Raw genomic sequence first — 22,642 nt, 5'->3', positions numbered from 1 at the left:
TATTTACTAATGTGTTAGAGGTAAGTGTATTCAGAATCAAATCAGGTGTAAAATTGAAAGTTGATAAAAAAACTGAAAATCAAAGAAAAACCAATGATCATTGGTTTTATTTGGTTTTTTTATTTTTCAAATTGCATTGTTTGATTTGATTTGTAGTTTGACACATAAAAATTGAACTAATATTTATCGTGAATATCTCTTAAAATTATTATTGTAATTAATATTTTGTGTTTAGATATTTATTTTCTAAGTTTCTATGTTGAAAGTATATATTATGAATGTTATTTTATTATTTTATTGTTAAGTTCGTTGAAACTTGAAAGTATATATTATATTATTTTTATTTTTAAGTTGAATGGTTATTATTTAAGTATTATTCAACTTGAAAATAATTATTGTTTTACTTTAAATTCAATTGTTGAAATTTTTATTATTCAATTATATAATTGATTGTTAAATTATTTATTATTCAAATTTTGTCTAATTAATAATAAATTTTTTAAGTCTTTTTTTAATATTTGTTAGCAGAATTTTTAAATCGCAAAAATCGAAATAAACCAAATCATAAAATATTGTACTTAATTTTATTTTTTTGATTAATTTTAAGCCAAAATCATGCAAAACTACCCCACGAACACCCTTAAATAAGCATCTTTAATTTATAATTTCCTTTTTTTTTTACTTTTTACAACATAAGCATCTATTTTCTTTAATCCAATAATTTTTTAAAAAAAATTGTTAAATAAGTTTCACAGATAATTTAACATCATGTTTATTAATTACTTTTTAATATTATTGTAATATAATTGAGAAAAGAGATAATAATAACAATGCTTATCTAAGCACATGCTATCTAAGGAGTGCTTGATAAACAAATAAATAAATAAATATAGAGCAAATAATAGGTTGAGTACCCTAGGTATAAATAGTTATGTTAAGTTAGCTGCCTCCTTTTGGCTTCATTTTCGTTTTTCCTCTTCTCCTCTCAAAACCATTTCTTCTTCTCGCAACCCACCAAACCTGTTTCAGTAAAACGACAATCTCGAACTCGTTCACCGTTGGATCGTCGTGAAATTTGAGTATCATGTTCGCAACCCAATTCCGAACATTCTCACCGTTGGAAATTTCAAAATAATTTCAGAGCTTAGAGAAAAGCCCTTCTCATTGTAGCATTTTAATTTCCCGCAGAAACCCAAAACTGTCTCGATAAAACTACGATCCCGATTTCGTTAGCCGTTGGATTTTCATGAAATTTGGATATGTTGTTCGAAATTCAATTCCGCACGCTTCCACCGTTGGGATTTGCGAGACAATATTCGTGAAGGAAGAAAAAGGAAACGCATGAAGACAGTATAAGTGGAGGTTTCAATCTCTTCTCCGTCTCTATGACGTTTGGGAATTCTATCGGAGTAGTCAGAGGAATAATTGAAAGAATTTTATGGAACCGCTAGAGATGTTGCTATCGCTGGCTGAAGACACGTGAGTCCGCTCAAAGGTAAGGGATGAGTTATTCACAATTGGGGATTAGTGAGAACATGTGTAGGGATCCTTAGAGGATTAAATTGGGGTTTTATTTTGGGATGTTTGTTAAATTACAATTTTTTTTCCTTTATGATTATAAATAAAATATTGATGTCCTAATGAAGATTGTTTGATAAATTGTGCTCTTGATATTTGTATGTTTTGACCTATGATTTTGATATAATTGTGTAATATTATTTGAGGGGTTTTAGTCCTCATGTTGTGATGGTCTTTTATATAAATTGTTATATTGAGGATATGAAATGATGATTCAAATTGTGAGTATGTGATGAATTGTAGAATAATATGTTACTTTGAGATTATAATATTGTTATTGAGATTGAGTATAAGTGTAAAGTTGAACATGTGTTAATTTGTGAGATACATGTAAACATGTGATGGTGGATTGTCACACTATGAGATGTGAAATTGTGAATGAGTTCTAGTTGTGGATAAGTGTGTAGTTAACACTTGATGTGAAATTACTTGTGTTGTAAGCTATGAATTGTACAATAACCCGACCAGTGTTATCTTGAGAAAAGCGTTGATGCGCAGTGTTAAAGAGAAAATGTAGGTTTCCTATTTAGGAACCAGTGTTAAATCGTAGCGCAATTGTGTTGAACGTGTTTAAAACACGAGTGTAAGGTCGTGGGTGTTGTATAATTCATGAGTAGTGTCTGCATGCAAAAAATTATTTTAGGGGTTGGACCTGAATCAGGAGGGAGAGGCCCTGACGGACTCTTCGGAGTGTAGGCCTTGGGGGTCACCGGGTTTGAGTGCTCCTTTAAGCCTATGCTGATCTCATATGGTTGGAGCATTCTCGCAAAACATCGTGACCTCCCTATGATCTTACTTAGTGAGAGTGACCTGACAAACCCATGGTGTGGTGTGTCTTGTTATGTACTCCTAAGCGCCCCAGGGTGGTTTTTCACTGACATGGTACCACATTGCATATAGGATTGAGTCTTAGCATAACTATTGCATATGCTTGCTAATTGATGTGTTATTATATCTTGATCGAAGTGTGAGATTCTTGTGTAATATGATTGATAATTGAAAAGTGAATTTTGAATGACGAAGTGGTGAAGTTACGTGAGCTATGTTTAAGCAAGTGGTATCTCATTTGTATAATATGTATATTTAATTGTCTTGTTTCTCTATTAGCTAGGAATGTGATAACTCACTCCCTGTATGTTGTTGTGTTTGGATCCTGTGATGATCTTGAACTTGTGTTCGGGGGAGCAGATGAATAGGTGGATGACTATGAAGAACCTCATGCTAGAGGACACGAGAACACAACGCTCTGATAGGATGTGACATTAGGATATAGGTTTTATATTAATTGTATGAAGCTTAGACAACCTTGTTGAGTCGAGAATACTTTATTATTTATTTGGACAAGTTTGAATATGATGTAGAAGAAAATGAATGTGAGCCTTTTTCCCCTTTGAAAGACTTGTTTAAAAAAAATGTTTTAAAAATACTTTTAATTAATATTTGAATTTTTTTATTCCTTATTAGTATATATGTGAGGGGTAGAGGGTGTCACACCAATTGGGAAAGTCATTTGTGTTTAATAAGTAAAATAAAACAAAAACTTTTGTTGGGAGGTGCCATTATACGGGCTATTGTAAGTTTAATATAGTATTTTTTTTTTAATTTAGGCTATTTTCGGTTAGGTATTTTAATTGGCTTTTAATTTTTTTTACTAATTGAAAAGTTTATTTGAGTATTCAATAAACAAGTTTTTTTAAATAGTTTTTAGTGTTTTTTAAAATACAAACTTTTAACTTTTTATATTTTATTTCATTTTTATTCTTGATATATTTATTTCTTTTTCTTGTTATTTTTTAAAATAAATTATGATTTAATTATTTTTCTATCATTTTACATTTTTTAACTACTTTAATAATTAATTTTACCAAACACTTATAATTTAATAAGTTAATTTTTCAATTTTTAACCATCTTTTCAGCTAATTTTACCAAACATAACCTTAATTAAAAATATTTAATACATTTTAAATTATTTTTAAATTTATTTAAAATAAATTTACAAAAAATATTTACAATATTAAAAATGTAATTAATAAATGTATTTAAAATTATACGAGTTGATTGTGTTTTTTTCTTCATCTTTTTATATTAGTCTATACTTTTTATTTAAGTTTTAACATATGAAATTTTAATACTTAGATGTATGTAAACAGGGTAAAAAAAAACACATTTAAATGCATTTGATCATGTGATGATTACATCTAACAACATAAGAAAAAAACTTTATATAGTCTCTACTCTGTGTTTTCCGTTTTAAATGATTTTTTTCTTTCTAGAATTAAAGACACACTCACATCACCTCACGTAATAATTAATTATTAATATTATTGCCAAATAAATTTAATACTTAATATTATAATTTTATATAAGAAAATTTATAAGTTAAATTATATTTTTGGTTCCATTTAATTTATAATTGATGATTTTGTTCTCCTTATTATTTGTTAATTTTAGTCTCAGTATTTTAAAAATAATTTTAATTCAATCCTCAATTTTAAAAATGTTTATTTTTTTTTCAATTAAATCTTAAACCTAACTTATTAATTTAAGGTGTCATTAGTAAATAATTTAGTTAATTAAAATATAAAAATTAAAACATATAAATGTATATAAAATTGAGAATTGGATCAAAGTGTTGGTGGATGTACTCACACTTCTATTGGGGCAATTGGCCCCACAAGCAATTTTTTTACTTAGACATCTTTAATAATAAAATGCCCCCATTAAAATTAGGTGTTACCCCTGTGTTTTTTTTAAATGAAAGTAAAAAGTTATAAGGGATCGACAAAGGAGAAAATACATTGATATGTGCACAAGGCGTTCGCAATTTATAGAAATTTAGGCATTTTAAAAAAAATATCATAAGATTATATATTTTGTAAAAATTTATAATATTTTATATTAAATATTATGAATTATTTTTTACTCCACTAAACAATTTTTTGGATCCGCCACTGATTCTAAGTTATAGATTTTTTGAAATTTTGAGGGAAAAAATGCAAGAAAAATGAATAAGGGATCAAAACTGTGCATCATGAAATAAAGAAGAACCAAAATTTTAATTTATCAAATTTATATTTGATAATAAATATTTAACAGTATATTTAAATGTTTCTAATGTTGCTTTAAAGTAATAATTAATACAAACATAAAAAAGGTAATATTGAATATTTTCATTAATATTTTTTATCAAGCCAATTATACTTTGTCATTAATAATTAATGTGTGAGTGTATCTAGTGAAAACTTTTTTTACTACCTAGAATGATAATTATATATATATATATATATATATATATATATATATATATATATATATATATATATATAATTGGACGAGTAAAAGTGTAAGATTGAGTTCAGATTTTCTAATGTATCAAATTTAAGTATAGAAAAAAAAATCATTAAGAGACAGCTCACAAAAGTAGCCCAATTTTTTGAAATTTTAACAAAAATTAATCATCAATAAAATTAATAAATATTTTAAAATAATAGCATATATAGTGACCTAAAAAAATATTTGATGTGGCTTTATTGTAAAAGTTAATAGTAATTTTGATCATATGGCTATAAATTATAACAATCTTTATGTTAGAGTATCGAAAGAAAAAAAATCTGTTTTTTTATTAGATAATCATATTTCAAAATGTATGGTTGAATTAAATGTTCTTAATATATAAATTATATTTTATATTTATGATAAATAATTTATACTGTGAAATAAATTTATTTTTAATTATTGATAATTTAAAAAATATTATTAAAATTTAATTTAAAAACAAAGATAAAAAATAAAAGAGATAAGAAATTAAAAAAATATCTAAAAAGTTATTTTGATTTGTATATAGAAAAACTTTAAACTTAAAGAAAAAACTATCAAAGTTCAATTCCAGTTATTTTAAAAATAATTAATTAAAGTACGCCCGTGGATTTAGTTCAGAAAATGCGAAAGACAGAAATGGAATAAAAGTTTGACTGATGGAGAGGTAAGGTGAGGTGCATTCTACATAAAATACGCCTAACGCAGAGTATCTTCACATTGAATGCCACACTTTCAATTAAAATTGTCTTCTCTCCCTTAGGCTCATCGAATTTCGAACATTATTGGGTCGTAAAAGCTAAAACCTTTTTTTCCTGTTCTCACCCTCTTCGCCGAATTCGCCAGTAAGAAGAGAGAATAAAAAAGAGGGTACCCAGAAGAGTCGAATCGGAAAGTTCAAATCTTTGTGCTTTCAATTCCAGATTGATGGGCGAAATGGAAGAAATTGGAGCTGATGTCTGGTGTGTCTATCATGTTTTGTTATTTTCAGAACTTCAATTTTGTTCCATGTTTTACTGTCATATGTTTCGTGGTTTTCTCTTGTTAGTCTTTTCAGATTTTTTTTTTGTGGTTTTATGATTTGTGAATTGTGAATGCTATATCTTTATTTATAATAGCCTTGCTCCTTGAACTTCTATTGGTTTTTGTTAATCGTGACTTAGTTGGATTGAGTTTATTGGTTTTTGGGACTCAGTATCTATAAATTTCTTACTGTTTTGTCAGTTTTCAATCTGATATGGGGGTGTCAAGTTGTTAACTACTGTGCAATAATTTTACTAAGGAATCTGTCTCTTGGAAAGTGTAGGCGAGATCGTTCAGCACTTTAAGTTCAAAATTTGTACTTTTTTAACCAATCTAAGAGATTTCGTTGTTTAATTCTCCTGACTAATGGCGACACGTTAAATTGCAGTTCGGATATAGAAGTTGATGATATTAGATGCCCCAATATAGCAGAGAAAGATGTCAGCGATGAAGAGATTGAAGCAGAAGAATTGGAGCGGCGAATGTGGAAGGATCGAATCAAACTCAAAAGGCTGAAGGAAAAACAGAAGCTAGAAGCGCAGCAAGCTGCAGAAAAGCAAAAGCCGAGGCAGTCCAGTGATCAAGCTCGTAGAAAGAAAATGTCTAGAGCACAAGATGGGATTCTTAAATATATGCTGAAGCTCATGGAAGTCTGCAAAGCTCGTGGATTTGTGTACGGTATCATTCCTGAGAAGGGAAAGCCAGTTAGTGGTTCCTCTGATAACATTAGAGCTTGGTGGAAGGAGAAAGTTAGGTTTGATAAGAATGGCCCTGCAGCCATAGCCAAGTATGAAGCGGACTGTCTTGCAATGAGTGAGGCCGATAACAGCCGAAATGGTAACTCGCAGAGCATTCTCCAAGATTTGCAAGATGCAACGCTTGGATCACTCTTATCTGCTTTGATGCAACATTGTGATCCTCCTCAGAGGAAGTATCCATTGGAAAAGGGTATACCCCCACCTTGGTGGCCAAATGGGAATGAAGATTGGTGGTCACAGTTGAATTTACCTCATGGTCAGAGTCCTCCTTATAAGAAGCCCCATGATTTGAAGAAGATGTGGAAAGTGGGAGTACTTACTGCTGTTATAAAGCACATGTCACCTAATATTGCAAAGATAAGGAAGCATGTCCGCCAGTCAAAATGCTTGCAAGACAAGATGACAGCAAAGGAAAGTGCAATTTGGTTGGGGGTATTAAGTCAAGAAGAAGCTCTCATTAGGCAGCCTAGTAGTGATAATGGTACATCTGGAATAACTGGAGTGCCACCTGGTGTTCCAGTTGAGAATAGGCAAGCTGCTACTAGTAGTGCTAGCAACTATGATGTTGACGGTACTGATGATGGCATTGGTTCTGTTTCTTCTAAAGAAAATAGGAGAAATCAGTTTATGGATACCGAACCGTCAGATAACTTGCGCAGGGTTAGGAAATCTGGCCAAGATACAGATCAAGCTAAGAAGCAACCCAGGCCCAAAAAACCCCGAAGGGCCAATGACAAACCACCAGCACAATCTGACAATGAAATTTCACTTGTTGAGCCAAGAAGCAATGGGCTCAATATGAACCCGACAGAAGCACAAATGGGTGGAGTCCAGATTCATGGAAATGAGCAGAGCAATGAGACAGATTCTGCTGCAAGGCCACTGGAAAGAGGACTTGAGGTGTCTGCACAACTACCAGCACCTGAGGTTGATCATTACTCTTATTTACATACAAACAACTTGATTTCCTCAGCAAGCATGTATATGAGTGGAAGGCCAATGCATTATCCTGAGTTGCAAAACCCTGACATGCATCATGAAACCACTTATAATCTTTATAATCCAGCAGCAGGATATGAGCCCGGTCAGGATGGGCAGCAGCTACATTCTGCAAACAATGAAGCAGTTAGGCCAGAGAATGTTGTAGTTTCTTTGCAAGGAGTACATATGAAAGGGGATGGAATTAATGGAGGAGACTTGCAATATTTTGGTAAAGATGCATTTCAAAATGACCTTGATAGACCTATGGATCACTCTTTCTTTGGATCACCCCTCAGTAGCATGTCATTAGATTTTGGAGGACTCGGCAGTCCATTCCATTTAGATGATTTCATGTGTGATGATGAAATGATACAATACTTTGGAGCATAAATTATTGAAACTGCTAGCTCAGCAGGGACCGTAAGTGCTATTTTTATTATTATTCTCTTAAATAATGCTGAGTCATAATATGTATCTTGATCCATGACTTCTCTATTGTTTTTTGGTTCTTCCTTTTCCAGGAACTAGAAAAATTCCAGCACCTGTTGCTTCTCTGGGTTATGGTTCCTAGATTGGTATTAGTGTTTATGGAGTTAGAGATTGAAAGATATAATATTAAGAACGTTAACAAGTCATAAGCACAGGTCCAGAAGAACTGAAGCATGAATTCCGTTTTATTGATTACCCCATTTCCATATCAATAAATATGTTTTGGGGTTGTATGTAAACTTGTCAATTGATGGATTCACTGAACTGCACATATGAATGTCTAGCTAAATATTTTTGGAATAGGGTTCCCTCCAAATTTAATAAATTATCATTGTTTCCATGCTCTTTCCTTTGCTTTGTGTAGGTTATATAAAAGTGTGACTGCATGTGTTTCCAAGACTGTTTGATACATCCCCCTTTGCTTAACATTTAGTATACTTATGTTTGCCTAGGGAAGGGATATTTTCCAATGGAAGAAAAAATTGACATGATCAACTCATTTTATTCTTTTAAAATTTTCATTTTATAATGAAGTATAATAAAATTTATGGAAGGGGTAGGATCTCATACGGTGAATTTGAGGATCAATTCCCGTTCTGCTAATAACGTATGTTGGGTTTTCCAACGAATCAACAATTGTGCACTTGTCCATATTAGGAATTTAAAATATGGGTAGTAAATCACTACATTATTAAATGAAAAAGGTCATAGACATAGTGATAAGTGTCACTAGGGCGTAGTGCTCAAACTACGAACCATAGAATCAATAAATGCGCTCTTCGTGTCGGACAAGTTAAGGAGTCACTATCATGCTGATTTATTTTCATTTGTTAATAATGTCATTTTACATATGACGTTGATGAATTAGGATTCTTCATCTTCCTGTTTTTTGTTATTTTTAGATTCTTTCCTTGCCCTACCCTTAACCCCCTAAAAAGAATATTGATTGTTGTTAAGACCTTGTTTGAACATGATGCGAAATTGAAGGACTATCTTTGGGATCTCCCTCGTATCCTCGGACACATAACATAGGATTTTGGTTTTAGTCCCTACCTTAAGCGGAAGACACTCTAAGTTCCCATCTAAATTCTAAACTAGGGTAAACCTCTTTTCGTGATTGAGAAAAGGTAGAGCGAAAAGGATATAATTTGAAGTCTATAACTCTTTTTCCCTTCAGAATATAGAGCTTAAATTTGTTATATATATTTGTACTGATTGTACATAATACAAATTATATATCCGAAACATATCCAATTTTTATTATTTTTAAAGCAACAAGCCTATCACGTGCTAAGTTTTTGTTTATAATATTACATCTTTATTTTTTTATGCATGAAAACTTTTATTGACTTCTGTTTTTATATAAACATTATTTTATCATTATATATCGCTTATTTTTAATCATTAAACATTTCAAAATTTTCTTTTATATTAAAAAAATATTTTGCCTCAACATTTCAATTTTTTTCGATAATAACATTTCAAATTTTTAAATTTCAGATTTATTACTTCCCAAATTTTCTTTCTATATTGAAATGGCATATTTCATCTCACATCTTATCTATCTATAAATATAATCGAGACTTTTAAAATTTAGCTCATTTTCTCCTTTAATCTAAGCTACTTATATACAAAAAGGAGAAAGGAATTGCTCGTTTGTACAAAAAATGACAAACTGTTTTATATACAAATCTGCCTGATTTATGTCTCGTTTTTTTTTTTTTCATTTATTCTTTATTCTAAAATTTATGCCAATACAAAGTGGCCACCTCAATTCGTACTCTCCTGTCTCGTATACAAGAGAAAAAAATGCTGATTAAAAATATATTAGTTAACATTATTTAGTTTTACTAATTCCATTTAAAAAATAAACTTTTTTGATGGAAATGCTAATTAAAAATATATTAGTCTGCATCATTTAGTTTTACTAATTCCGTTTAAAAAATAAACTGTTTTCCATAGATTGTCCTTCATTAAAACTTCATATAAAAAATATAGAATCATTAGAAATACAGTCTCAATTAAATACAAGATATTTTAAAGATAATTTTATTAAATAAATTAAGAATTAGTTATATTTTAAATCAACATACATAAAATTTTGTTTGCTTATAATCCAAACCAGTGGAAATACTATTTAACACTGCTGTAAAAAAGGGAGATGAAAATTATTCTTTTCTTTATGTAGAAATTTAAAAAAAAAAAAAAAGAGATTTAATACCCCAAAGTCCTAACAAAATTGAGCCAATCACCTCCCTTTCTTTTTCCTAACATTGAGAAAAACACAAACAAAGGCAAGGCAAAAATAGTATTATTTGTTCAAATTCTGCCTTGAAAATCGCAAAAACAAAGAGTCACTCCCCCCTCCTTAATTAATGTCTAGAAGTTAAAACTCAAACCTCATTGTGTATGGAAAACGTGATGCTTAGGAGTTGAAGAGCTTACAATGACTAAATTACAATGATAAGTGGGAAGATGAGGTTGTAAATACTAGACATGGTCACACACCATAGGAATACATAACCAGTTGTTTCATGTGGACAGTTTCTGCTTTGTGCAGTTATGAACCCTAGAAACTTGCAGAGCAATCGACAATATTCCAAGAGCTCAGTGCTATTACCAAAACTAATATATCAGGTCTTTCGAATATTGTTTTCCATAATGTAAATACAGTGTGTTCTGGCAGTCCAGCACCAAAATCGCAAAGGTTTATCAGGTCTTTCGAATAATGTTTTCCATAATGTAAATAGTGTGTTCTGGCAGTCCTGCACCAAAATCACAAAAGTTTATCACCATGGTACCTCCCTTAGATTGCCCTCAACTTAAACAAAACATGAATGGGTATAAAAACCGTTTAGTCTTCCAATAATGGCTGAAGATATTATTTTTACACAACAGGCTATAAAGGATGCATACACACTATAATTTACATAAAGATGTCATCCAAGAAAGAAATCACTTAACCAAATGTACTTTAAAAGAATTTCATAAGCAAAGATGAATTCTGAGAGTCATCAAATTCTTTTATGCAATTCAACCTGCCTAAATCAGCATATATATTTGAAGCCTCTGACCTACTAATTAATACATCAAGATAGTGAAGTACCTGCCGCCATCCAAGGAATCTGCGGCCGTCTCTTTCTTAGTCTGCCAATATTTCTTACATCTCATTACAATCAGAATGCAGCCTTCTCTTTCACAGTCTGCTGATATTTCTCTGTATTATCAACATAATTTACAAACCAAACTTCTTTGGCCTCAAGAATGTGGAAGAACCCTTCCTTAAACCTGGCATGGAGATTTGCTGCTGATGCTTAGCCATCTTTTCCTTCTCCTTATGTTTCCTTTCTTTCTCAACCTCTGCTTGCACCTTCTTCAAGTTCTCCATCTCCTCCTCCATGGCTGTTTTCTCTTGTTTTTGTCTCTTCTTATGCTCCAGTAATGATGTATCAGAATCTTTAACAGAGAAAAACATGGGTCCCAGCTCAGCCAGCCACTGGGGCTCCACCGCTGTTGCACACTGCATGTACTCCTTTGTGGTCAGGATTAACTCATGATAAACTACATACTCAGGAGTGCAACCCATACCATAGAGAGCACTACTGGGATGAAGATGACATGGCATCCCGTTCCTGCAGTTAACATACTCCCCCACACCCTTTAATCTTGCTGAATTGTGGAAGTATGCAGAACAAATTGCTTTCCTGACAATGTCAGTATCCGGCCAACATGAGGTTAAGGGGATCTTTAAAGTCTTGAGAATATCAAGCAGCTGGGATCTAACCTCTCTGGCCTTTCTTAGGCCTTTAACATGCAAAAAATGATCATTGCACCAATCACCTCTGTAATCATGTTGTTTCCATTGCTGATAAACGTTGTACAAGGTTAAATGGTCGGACTCTGGCACAAAAAATCTTTCCCGTGCAGCGTCACTCTCTTCCGCCCGGTCCTTGGGTCTAAAGAAAACAGATGGCACTGACAGCATGGAAACAATTGTCAAAACCTCCTCAAGACACCCTAACTGTTCACCCATCAAAAGCATCTTGGCCAGCGGAGGGTCCAGTGGAAATTCAACCATTTTCCACCCAAGATCAGTTAACCCCCCCACATTGTTAAGGGCACCCAACACCCACAACTGGTACATCGAATTGAGAATATTATCCTGTGGAGGTGGATCCATGAAATCAAAATCAAGTAAATTTTCAACTTTAAGAGATTTCAGCAACAAAACCACATTGCCAAGGTTAGTCCTCTGAATCTCTGGAACAGGACTGGGCAACATTTCATTTAGGTAAGCACTCTCAGTATACAACCGATAGCACGTACCAGGACCAGTTCTACCAGCTCGACCGGCACGCTGGTCAGCAGCAGCACGACTAACAGGGAAGACTTGGAGAGCATCCATGCCCATCCTAGGGTTATACACCTTCATTTTACCATAGCCAGAGTCAATGACATAGAAGATACCATCAACAGTTAATGATGTCTCGGCAATATTAGTGGCCACAATGCATTTACGGGCTCCATCTTCAGCTTTCTGGAATATCTTAGCTTGCAAGTCAGCAGGAAGCTGAGAGTATATGGGAAGAATCAAGAGTTTAGGGACAGCTTTCTTGGAAGATGACACCATCTGCTCCATTCTTTCAGCAAGGGCATAGCAAGCTGCCTCAATCTCATCTTGGCCAGTCATGAAGATAAGGATGTCACCAGGAGGACTGGTTATGTGAATAGTCATAGTCTGCTTCACTGCACCTTCAACATAATCTTCAACTGGAGTTTTACTCCATAATATATTCACAGGAAATGTTCGCCCGGGAATATGAAAAATTGGTACACTGCAAAGATGCCACAATTAGGTTGAATCAAACAAAAGTCAATAACAAGAAACACTGCTAGCTGACAAACTAAATTTACCTTCCAAAGAAATTTGAAAATTTCTGGGCATTCAGAGTTGCTGATGTGACGATCAGTTTGAAATCACGACGTTGGGCTACAACTTTCTTCAATATTCCAAAAAGAACATCTGTGCTTAAAGATCTTTCATGGGCTTCATCCATGACAATAACCCTGAAACAGTTTCAAACCAGATGATTGGTAATATTGTTCTAATTGCAAAGAAACAATATGGCATAAATGTGAGGGCAAATTTTGTTAATATTTCCATACCGATACTTGTCTAGATCAGAGTCTTTGAGTGTTTCACGTAGAAGTACCCCATCAGTCATGTACTGTAAAATTCAACCACTGAAGTTTAGAGCATAGCACATTAAGTTTATGATTAATGTGTCCCAAATCCACATAATTACAGTATATGCTCACATTTGTGTCAATTACCAAATATATAAAATGCAACAAAAAGAAATCACAATAGCACAGAATAACAGCACAAAAATTATTTCTAATCATAGAAAACATAAGTTGGGTTCACCTTTATAATGGTCTTTGGCCCAGTCACATCCTCAAAACGTATAGCATAGCCAACTTTATCACCCAACTCTGTATCCATCTCTTCACTAACTCTCTTGGCAACACTCATAGCTGCCACACGCCTTGGTTGGGTGCAGCCTACTATACCACCTATAGTATAGCCATCCTCATGCAGATACTGTTCAGCAAACAAGTGTCAAGATTTTCTATCTCAGATTCCTTTCTTGATTGGATAAACACCAACTAACAATACAAGACACGCAAGGAAAAGAAGAAGACAATAAAAACCTGTGTCAATTGTGTTGTCTTTCCTGAACCGGTTTCTCCAACCACCACCACCACCTGATTTTCACGAACCACCTACACATTGTATATTCAAGAAAATTATTACAATAACATTTATAAGCCAAGACTGACAATTTGGAACAGAAAATCCAAGTGGAAAAGATATTATTGAAGGTAAGGCAGTTGAATCAAAACATATTGATAAAAGGAGAACAATCCAAACATGCAGATAAAATGTGAAATTACAATATGCAAATGCATAACTAATAGGAGAAAAGAAGGAAAAGGGACTTGGTTATGTTATATATCAAAATCATATAATGATAATTATAGTTTTATATCCAACTCAATTACCAATACCAACATGATCAAGAAAATGAAAGGAAAAATATTGAGTTGACATGACATGCTCAATCCTGACCCCCTTCCACATGATATAACGATGTATTAAAACTATATATTGACAAAGATATTCATTGTCCTAATTTGGAACATTTAGACTGATTGGTTGTGATCATTAACTGCTTCAACCCAAGAGATTGAATTCCCATATGTTCCTTACATTTTGACCAAACACAGCCCTATCATATCAATAATTGCCACATATATATAAACAAGAATAAGTAATCAACCTGTAATAACTCTTCTCTCACTGACAGATAAAATGTGAAATTACAATATGCAAATGCATAACTAATAGGAGAAAAAAAGGAAAAGGGATTTGGTTATGCTATATCTCAAAATCATATAATGATAATTATATTTTTATACTCAACTCAATTACCAATACCAACATAATCAAGAAAATGAAAGGAAAAATCCTCGTATATACAGCATATCTCGGCAGCAACAACATTCAATCCAGCAGATGGGGACCGCAACAGCAGGAGGATGGGAATGGCACCTAGAGTGGAGAAGGTTTTTTAGGGAAGTGGAGGTTGATATAGTTGCAAAATTAATGAAGGACATTGAGGCTGTGACAGTGCAAGTGAATCAGCAGGATAATTGGGGGTGGAGGTTAGATCCTTGTGGGGTTTACACCGTGGGAAGTGCTTACAAAGTGTTAGCTTCCCAATTACCATAAGAAAACAACGATGAGGTATTTAATCAGGTTTGGAAGCTCAAAATTCCAAGTAAGGTGTATCATTTCATTTGGAGATTGATCCAGGAGAGACTTCCAACAAAGGTTAACTTGAGAAGGAGGAATGTGGAGTTGAATGATATCTTGTGCCCTTTCTGCGGATCTAATGAGTAGGAGGTATCCCACTTGTTCTTTAATTGTGACAGAATACTGCCTCTTTGGTGGGAATCACTGACTTGGCTGAATATAAAGGCTGTTTTCCCAAAATCACCTAGAGACCATTTCCTTCAACATGACCATGGTTATATCAAGGGTTTTATCTATCAGCGATGGCAAATATGGTGGACTTCCTTAACCTGGTGCATTTGGTTTCAACGAAACAGAATTATCTTTGAAAATGAAAGGTTTACTGATCAGAAGTTGATGGAGGATGCCATTTTCTACTGCTGGAGTTGGCTCAAAAATCTGGAAAAAGGATTTGATATTCCTTTTCACTCATGGGAAAGCAACATAAGGGTTGGTTTTGTAATCGGGGGGGGGGGGGGGGGGATTGTTCTATAGGTTTTTGATGAAAGGCTGTCTTTACTAATTCACACCTATGGAGAGTTAATTCTTGCAATAAAGCTTGAATTAGGTTTCCATAGGTCTTTATTAGAGTAAGTATATGAAAATAACGGTTAAAAACAGTTTGCTAGGGCTGTTAGCTTTTGCTAACAGCACCACTCTTACTAACATAATTCTGTTATTCTGTCTTAGGCTTAGACTCAAGGTCTAGAGGTTTATAAATACCTCCTTTGTAACTAACCTTTCAGAATCAATAATATCAGTTTTTCATCTTTTTCTGTTCTTAATGTTTTCTCTCTCACTCTGTTCTCTAACTCTGATAGTCTTCAAATAGTAAGAACACAATGTACATATATCAGTACCACAATTAGTTTTGCTTACCAAAAAAAAAAGACTGATTGGTTGTGATCATTAACTACTTCAACTCGAGAGATTGAATTCCCATATGTTCCTTACATTTTGACCAAACACTGCCCTATCATATCAATAATTGCCACATATAAATAAACAAGAAAAAGTAATCAACCTGTAATAACTCTTCTCTCACTGAAAAAATAGGCAGATATTGCCTTTGCTCTGCAAGGGTTTTTGACTTAGCAAAGTCACTCACGGCTTCTCCCTTCTTCATATGCTGTGAAAACTTAGCTTCCTCCTTAAAATCAATTTCACCATCTTCACCCACTTCAGCAGTGTCTGCATCAATCTAGCATTTACAAAAAAAGTATATAAGATGAAGTTTTCAAACCAAACAGAAAAGGCAAAGGACACAATTACTCCAGACTCCAAGAAGAATACCTGCTCTGCTGTTTTTTCAACACCCAAGATATCACCAAGTTTTGAGCCTGCAAGTTCCCAAAAGCGTTGGCGAGACTTGTTCATACTCTGCTTCTCATGGATTTCTCTAACAAGAGTAGATCCTTTGCGAGATATTATAGCCATGTCAGATGTTGGATCTTTTAATGGCATAATTGGCTCTGCCTGTTTAGTAAAAACAACTCTGCCATCAAGGAAAGGAGGCTTTGTATCTGTGGTCAACAGGGAAAAATAATTAGTCAAAAATGAAGAGTAATACCATGCAACCATCATTAAAATGTCAAAGTTGGCCAGATGAATATTTACCATGAACAAGAAGAATAACTTTGTGTTCTTCCTCATCGTCAAATTCAGTCTGAACCTCGGTACCTCTAACAGCTCCTGATCTCAGCAGTTGCCGATCCTCCCATTGAGCATTATCAGCTGTGAGCTGAGACAACTTCTTGCTCTGAGCAAGGGACATCTTGGTCCCATCTCTTCGGACCTGTGTAATAGATAAAAACACTTGTAAGAGAATAAGCCCGTACCAACATGCTCCAAACAGCATGCTTTTGGCCAACTCATCACTTATAAAATAAAAGTTAGTTTAAATATGTTCAGAAATTCTAACAGTTACCAGTCTTTTGGCCAACTCAGCCTCTTTTTTCTGAAAGGAAGCTTCGTCTCCAAGAAAAAGTGATGAGTTATCGCCATCAAATGTGCTACCTTCCTCTCTATCATACCTTCATGATATAATCGTAATTAGATCACACTATAATATAACGTGAAGTTTGAAAGAATCATCTACAACTTCTGCTCTATCACTACAAGGTAAAACTTGCATGATGAGTCAAAATTTGAATCTATATATCAAACAAGAAAAACTTGAAGCAATTTAAGCCATTAATTAATTCTAAAAGATAAGCACAACATAGGAAACAGCATATTATTCCAATATATCATTATTAAGCACTCTGATCTCTCTTTCCCAATAGATTCATCTATGATAACACTACATATTTCAAAAGAGATTTAAAACAATATCAACGAAAAATACTTTTCAAACTAGATTTAGATACCATGCTCGGTCAGCATCATATTCCATCTCTAAACGCATGCTTTCGGTAATCTCATACTTGTGTTCTTCACCCAAGTCAGACTTATCAGCCACTTCATCCTGAACACAAGAAAATCTGAAATTAATAATTATATAAGTTGATGATATAGCATGCATATCAAAACTCAGAAGTAATCCATATTAATTACTGTGAAAGAAGAAAACCACGCAACATTTCAGATCTTTGCTTTGTTTATTTATGCTAAAAGTCATTTATTTTCATTGTTCAGCATCTATAACGAATTATCATATACACAAGGGAACTATCAGACATTAAATGCAAAATATACCTCATATCTATTTGAAGTTTCAGATGAAAAACTAAGTTGATGTGACCTTCCATTATGTTTAGAGACAGAAGATTTGGTCGAAGATCCAGAAGCACGTATTGGGACAGGAGACGGAGAAACATGGTCCCAAGGAGAAGATGAAGTAACTGCATTCAATTAACGATATAACAATATTATTTCTCAAAAACTACCATCATCAAATTCAATTATAAGAACCAAAAACATTAATATTTTGACAATAACAAAAACAATATCATATTAAGAATAACATACAGGATGAATGAGGAGTGTGGCCTCCCAACCATGGCGAAACTAATCGTGCATCAGGTGAGGCACCTACAAACATTGGGGATGGTGAAGGTTGATGACGTCTAGAACTAGAGACACTGTCCCTTCGTGGAGTGTCTCCCCATTCCCATCGGCCATCGTCCCAGTCAGACCTGCCTGCTGGTACAAAAATTGATAACGCCTAGGTCATAAAGAATAGCTAGTTCATGACATTTTTTAAAATTATATTTTTTTTTAATAAAAATATCTTAAATGTCAAATCAATATAATTGGAACAACACAGCAAAAAGTTTTTAGTATTCCAAGTACATAGAAGTCCATGACATTTCCTGGCTTCAATACTTGGATTAATTCCAAAATACTTACAAGAAACAGAAAATAACAATTACATACCAGGCGTTCTCCTGGAACCTTCATATCTGTTTCGCTTTTTGCCATACTCACGGTCATACCTACTATGTGAATCCCTTTCTGAATAAGATCCCCTACTCTCATAGTAGTCCCACTGCCGCACTCTTCCACTACCGCTTCTTGAATCATCCCTGTGATGCCTCCTCTCACTCCTATGATCCTCCCTGTCATATCTAGAAGGCGATGCAGGAACCTTCAAAATTGATAAAGCAAAGTTTCAAAATAATGAGAAATTTATTGAACGAAAATGGCTAATTGTAAATGGGAAATGTCAAAATATTAAAAAATGAAAATGTTGAACGTTTATTTATCGCACAGATCGAGAAAAGACGTTTTTTAACACTTCCAATAAAAACTAACACCTGTCGTATTCTCTATCTTCAAAATATTTCAGCAAAAACCAACAGGGAACAACAGCCACTTAAAAGTAAGACAGTAATCTAAAACAAAAGTTCTTTTGATTCTTCCTTTTCCTTTATCATCCCAATGCTTTCTGCAGGTAACAAGTTTGAATGTTGTTTCACAAATAAAGTATTTCCTTAGGATAGCAGCATGACACTTTAAATGTCGTTCCTAAGGAATTAAAATGAGACCATTATATGAAAATAAATAAAAAGTAGAGAGAAATAATCTTACATCTGAACCCTTGTGCTCTGTTAAAGGAGTTCGGTTGGTATCACCATAGTGATCTTCGGTCACAGAACTTTCTGTACAGACAAAATCACAGCACTTTCAGAGGTTATTATTTGCTTTTCTTGAGGAAAAAATTAATGCCTAAATTCCATCATACAATAAAAAGCAATACACATACTTCAAAAACAACTTTAAATTATCATTTTAAAAAGATTAAGAATGTTGAGTTGGAGAAATTTCCTTTACAATTACCCTTTGTACTACATTGCTTTCTCACTTTATAAATCCAAAAAACTTTGCTATTTACCATTTTGTCCGTTTTTTTCTCATCAATAACTCCTCTGATGACTTTAAATATATCAGGCAATGAAGATAAAGGAGTACATGAATCCAACTGGTGGCAACAACTATACAAAGGGAAATTAATTATATATAGTAATTAAAAAAAACCTGCATGAGATGTTTCGTTGGTCGTATCACGGTATCTCCTATTAGTGTGTCTGCGTCTGTTGACAATCCCATCATGCCCACTTTCTTCAGAAACAGATGACTCGGACTTATCTTCATCCTCTGCAGATGCTGCAATGGAAATGGTTCTTTCTTTTGGCACCTTGAAGCCCACATCATGTTGAGACCGTTTTGCGCTGGCAAGGGCATCGAGTCCTATTAAATTATTAATTAAAATAAACAATGAACAGCATCAGCATTCAGTGCCTAAGAATGTAAAACAGAAACTCATGTGATTCAAAAAGGACATCAAAACAAAACAATACCTAAACGCGATTTTCTCTCCTGAGGCACGTAAACCACTCTATCCTTGCCAGGAACATAGAGCCCACCACTAGTAGGTTTTTCCTGTTCCAATGTCGTCGTGGTCTTGTCTATGTCAATGACACCAGCACCAGTTCCATCCTTCTATTCACAAACAAACAAACAACAATAAGCTGAAGTAGTGAAACCAAATTTCGAAACCATTTAACGTGCTGAGCAATAGAATTAATACGATACTAACCTCCATGATGTGGTTTAACTAAAAAAATTTGCCCCAAAATCGTTGAAGATGAGAACAGAACAATTCCAATCGAAGCGCGGCTCTCTACAGAAAATTGAAGTGAAACTAAGCAACGAAGTATATTCCCATTCCTAGAACCCTAATACAGACACGTCGCTAAGCAATCCCAAATTGAGTACTAAAAGATATATTCAAATTAGGTTTATCGCTGCTAATATTTTGGGATTCGTACCTGAGTTTTACACACTCGATCGCAGTCGCAGAAGTATCTGAACGTCGCCGGTTCACCGCAGAGAGTGACGGGGACGCCACCCCTTTAGTTTTTATATCTCGTCTTTGCTCCCAGACGACCCACTTCAGAGAGAGGGCAAAGATTAAACAAATAAAAAGACATTAAAAAATTCAATAAAATATTAGTTTAGTCATAAGACACAGAATATACATGTTTTATTTTTGTTCGTAGGTCAGATAATAGGGATTTTTCCTCGTCTATTGAATTAGAAATTAATCTCCTTTGAGTATATATAACGGTTATTAATTCAAGGAAATTATATATAATAAGTATTCATTTTTCTTAAAGCATGATGCTAACCTTGTCTATCTTTATGTTTCTTTTCTCTATTAATATATGTAATTTTCAAAGGCTTTATTTCAGAAATAACAGCTAGAAAAACAACTTTGTTTGCCAAGTGACCAATGACACAAAGGAAAAGGAAAAAAATAGGAGAAAAAAGAACAACTCACTCTTGAATCTTGAAAAATTTGTATTTGTTATCGATGTTATTATAATAATTCCGAGAAGATTATGAAAGTCATTTAGGCATAATATTTTTCTTTAAAGATAATCATTTTGTCTATTCTCACATCTTTGGAGAAGAAACTCTTACGCTGACCTCTATCAATCATGGGGTCATTACCTTGATTAGAGATCATATTCAATTGTGATTTCTACTGCATTTAGTGTTAGTTTGTTTTTCTTTCATAATTAATTCCTCTTGATTTGTACATGTTCAAAAGCAATTTTTATCGTTCAAATTAATTTAGACACATGTCTCAATCATGTTTTTTTAATTTAAAATCTAATTTATCAGAATCAATTATACTTAAATTTTAAAACAAATAATCATGTAAGAAAGTCTCAACTAATTTAATAAGATTGAGGTAGATCTATAAAATAAAATAAAATTTCTCTAACACTTGGTGTTATAGTTAAATATGAATTCATAAGTACTCATTTTTTCATCACAACTTTGACCGTAAATAATTTTGCTTTGACTATTAAGGAGTGTTTATTTTATGGATAATTTTTAGTTTTGAGGAATATTATTCTTGAGAATAAAACATGAGAATGTTATTTTTAGGTATTTAATAATAAAAAAATGTGTTTGGTTAACTATAAAACTAGTTGAAAATATTTTTTTGATATTCTAGGGAATAATTAAGAGAAATGTTTGGTTAAATTATTGTTTCCTAGAAATATATATTATAAATACTAAAATATCATTATTATGTTAATTAAAGATGTTATTTTTTCATAAAACAAACAACTTTATTATAAGACCAATAATGTTATATATTTCATGTTTTCATGACAAAAACCCTCTCAGTACTCCTTCCTCTACCATTCAGTGTAGTATGACCCAAAATTTAAATATACTTATTGGCACCACATCATACATGCAAAGAGCAATTGACCATGAATGAAAAATTATTGTGAGTAAAAATTAGGAAATGATAAATAAAATTTGACACATAAATGAGAATTTTGAGAAGGACAAAAATTAAAAAACATAAATGAAGCATTAAAAAGAGAGTGTGATACTAGATAGGATAAGAATATATGTGTATTTTTATTAATAAAGAGAATTGTTGTTCCATGGGAATAAATATTCTCTATTTCTTTTCTTGGGATTAAATATTGACTAAATATAAGATTATTACTAAGATAAAAATATATATATTTGAGATTAATTATCTCATTACTTTACAAACGTGAGATTATTTTTCACCTCTTATCGGAAATTAAAAAATTTACCCACAAAATAAATAATCAGAAAGTTTAGATTCAAGTTTTTTTCGCTTTGTAAGAGCGAAAAATAAATCAAGTTTATGTTTTTTTTTTAATTTTTAAAACTACCTAATACTTTATTGAAATGACTTTTTTGAGAGATTATTAAAATGAATTTAATCTTATAGTCAATATTTACATTATATATACATATATTAAGTAAATATTCACCGTAAGATTAAACAATTGCAAATGTTCAATTTATTTAAAATGTTATATACATGATCATCGAATTAATATGCCCATAGTTAAATTAATAAAATTCAATATATACACCCAAATTTTTGGCCATTTAAACCAACAAATATTGGTTAACTTTTACTTAGAGTTGTCCAAATGAAGAACTCACCCATGGCCCTTATAGGAGACCCCTAAAAGAATCTTCCATCCTTTATGATATTCCTTATCATATCTCTGATGTAAGCAGCTTTCTTCTTGATCAGTCATCACCATCCCTTTTTCCGTTTGGTTCGTCACCAATTCACTTTTGGCCACTAAATCTTTATGCTTGATCTCACAGCTCTTCCC

General features: G+C 32.8%; 2 protein-coding genes across 7 annotated transcripts; one reads left to right on the top strand and one right to left on the bottom strand.

The window, feature by feature from the left end:
* The first annotated feature begins 5,574 nt into the window (after positions 1–5,574).
* LOC100807406 (ETHYLENE INSENSITIVE 3-like 3 protein) lies at positions 5,575–8,484 on the top strand. Its single transcript, XM_003543503.5, has 3 exons — positions 5,575–5,857; positions 6,307–8,077; positions 8,179–8,484. The coding sequence occupies exons 1-2, from the start codon at positions 5,823–5,825 to the stop codon at positions 8,045–8,047; spliced, it is 1,776 nt and encodes a 591-aa protein (XP_003543551.1). The 5' UTR covers positions 5,575–5,822; the 3' UTR covers positions 8,048–8,077; positions 8,179–8,484.
* A 2,174-nt stretch (positions 8,485–10,658) lies between these two features.
* On the bottom strand, positions 10,659–20,439 carry LOC100804199 (pre-mRNA-splicing factor ATP-dependent RNA helicase DEAH7). 6 transcript variants are annotated; one of them, XR_005888024.1, is made up of 19 exons: positions 20,279–20,439; positions 20,047–20,130; positions 19,808–19,949; positions 19,485–19,697; positions 19,038–19,108; positions 18,384–18,594; positions 17,976–18,149; positions 17,703–17,848; positions 17,375–17,472; positions 16,933–17,038; positions 16,623–16,800; positions 16,299–16,528; positions 16,030–16,206; positions 13,862–13,933; positions 13,575–13,751; positions 13,313–13,374; positions 13,061–13,213; positions 11,253–12,981; positions 10,659–10,911 (listed from the first exon to the last, which is right to left on the bottom strand). XR_005888024.1 is itself a non-coding variant. In XM_006594988.4 (18 exons), exons 2-18 carry the CDS (start codon positions 20,050–20,052, stop codon positions 11,382–11,384), a joined length of 3,816 nt encoding a protein of 1,271 aa, XP_006595051.1. In that variant the 5' UTR covers positions 20,053–20,130; positions 20,279–20,439; the 3' UTR covers positions 10,985–11,381. The 6 variants fall into 6 exon arrangements, 2 of the variants coding, with proteins under 2 accessions (XP_006595051.1, XP_040864454.1); XR_005888026.1 differs by having other exon boundaries at positions 17,976–18,146; XR_005888027.1 differs by having other exon boundaries at positions 19,808–19,946.
* Between the last annotated feature and the right edge of the window lie 2,203 nt (positions 20,440–22,642).

Source organism: Glycine max, chromosome 13 (genome assembly GCF_000004515.6).
Source record: "Glycine max cultivar Williams 82 chromosome 13, Glycine_max_v4.0, whole genome shotgun sequence".
Taxonomy (NCBI): Eukaryota; Viridiplantae; Streptophyta; class Magnoliopsida; order Fabales; family Fabaceae; genus Glycine; species Glycine max.
This window is presented reverse-complemented; position numbering and strand designations above follow the sequence as displayed.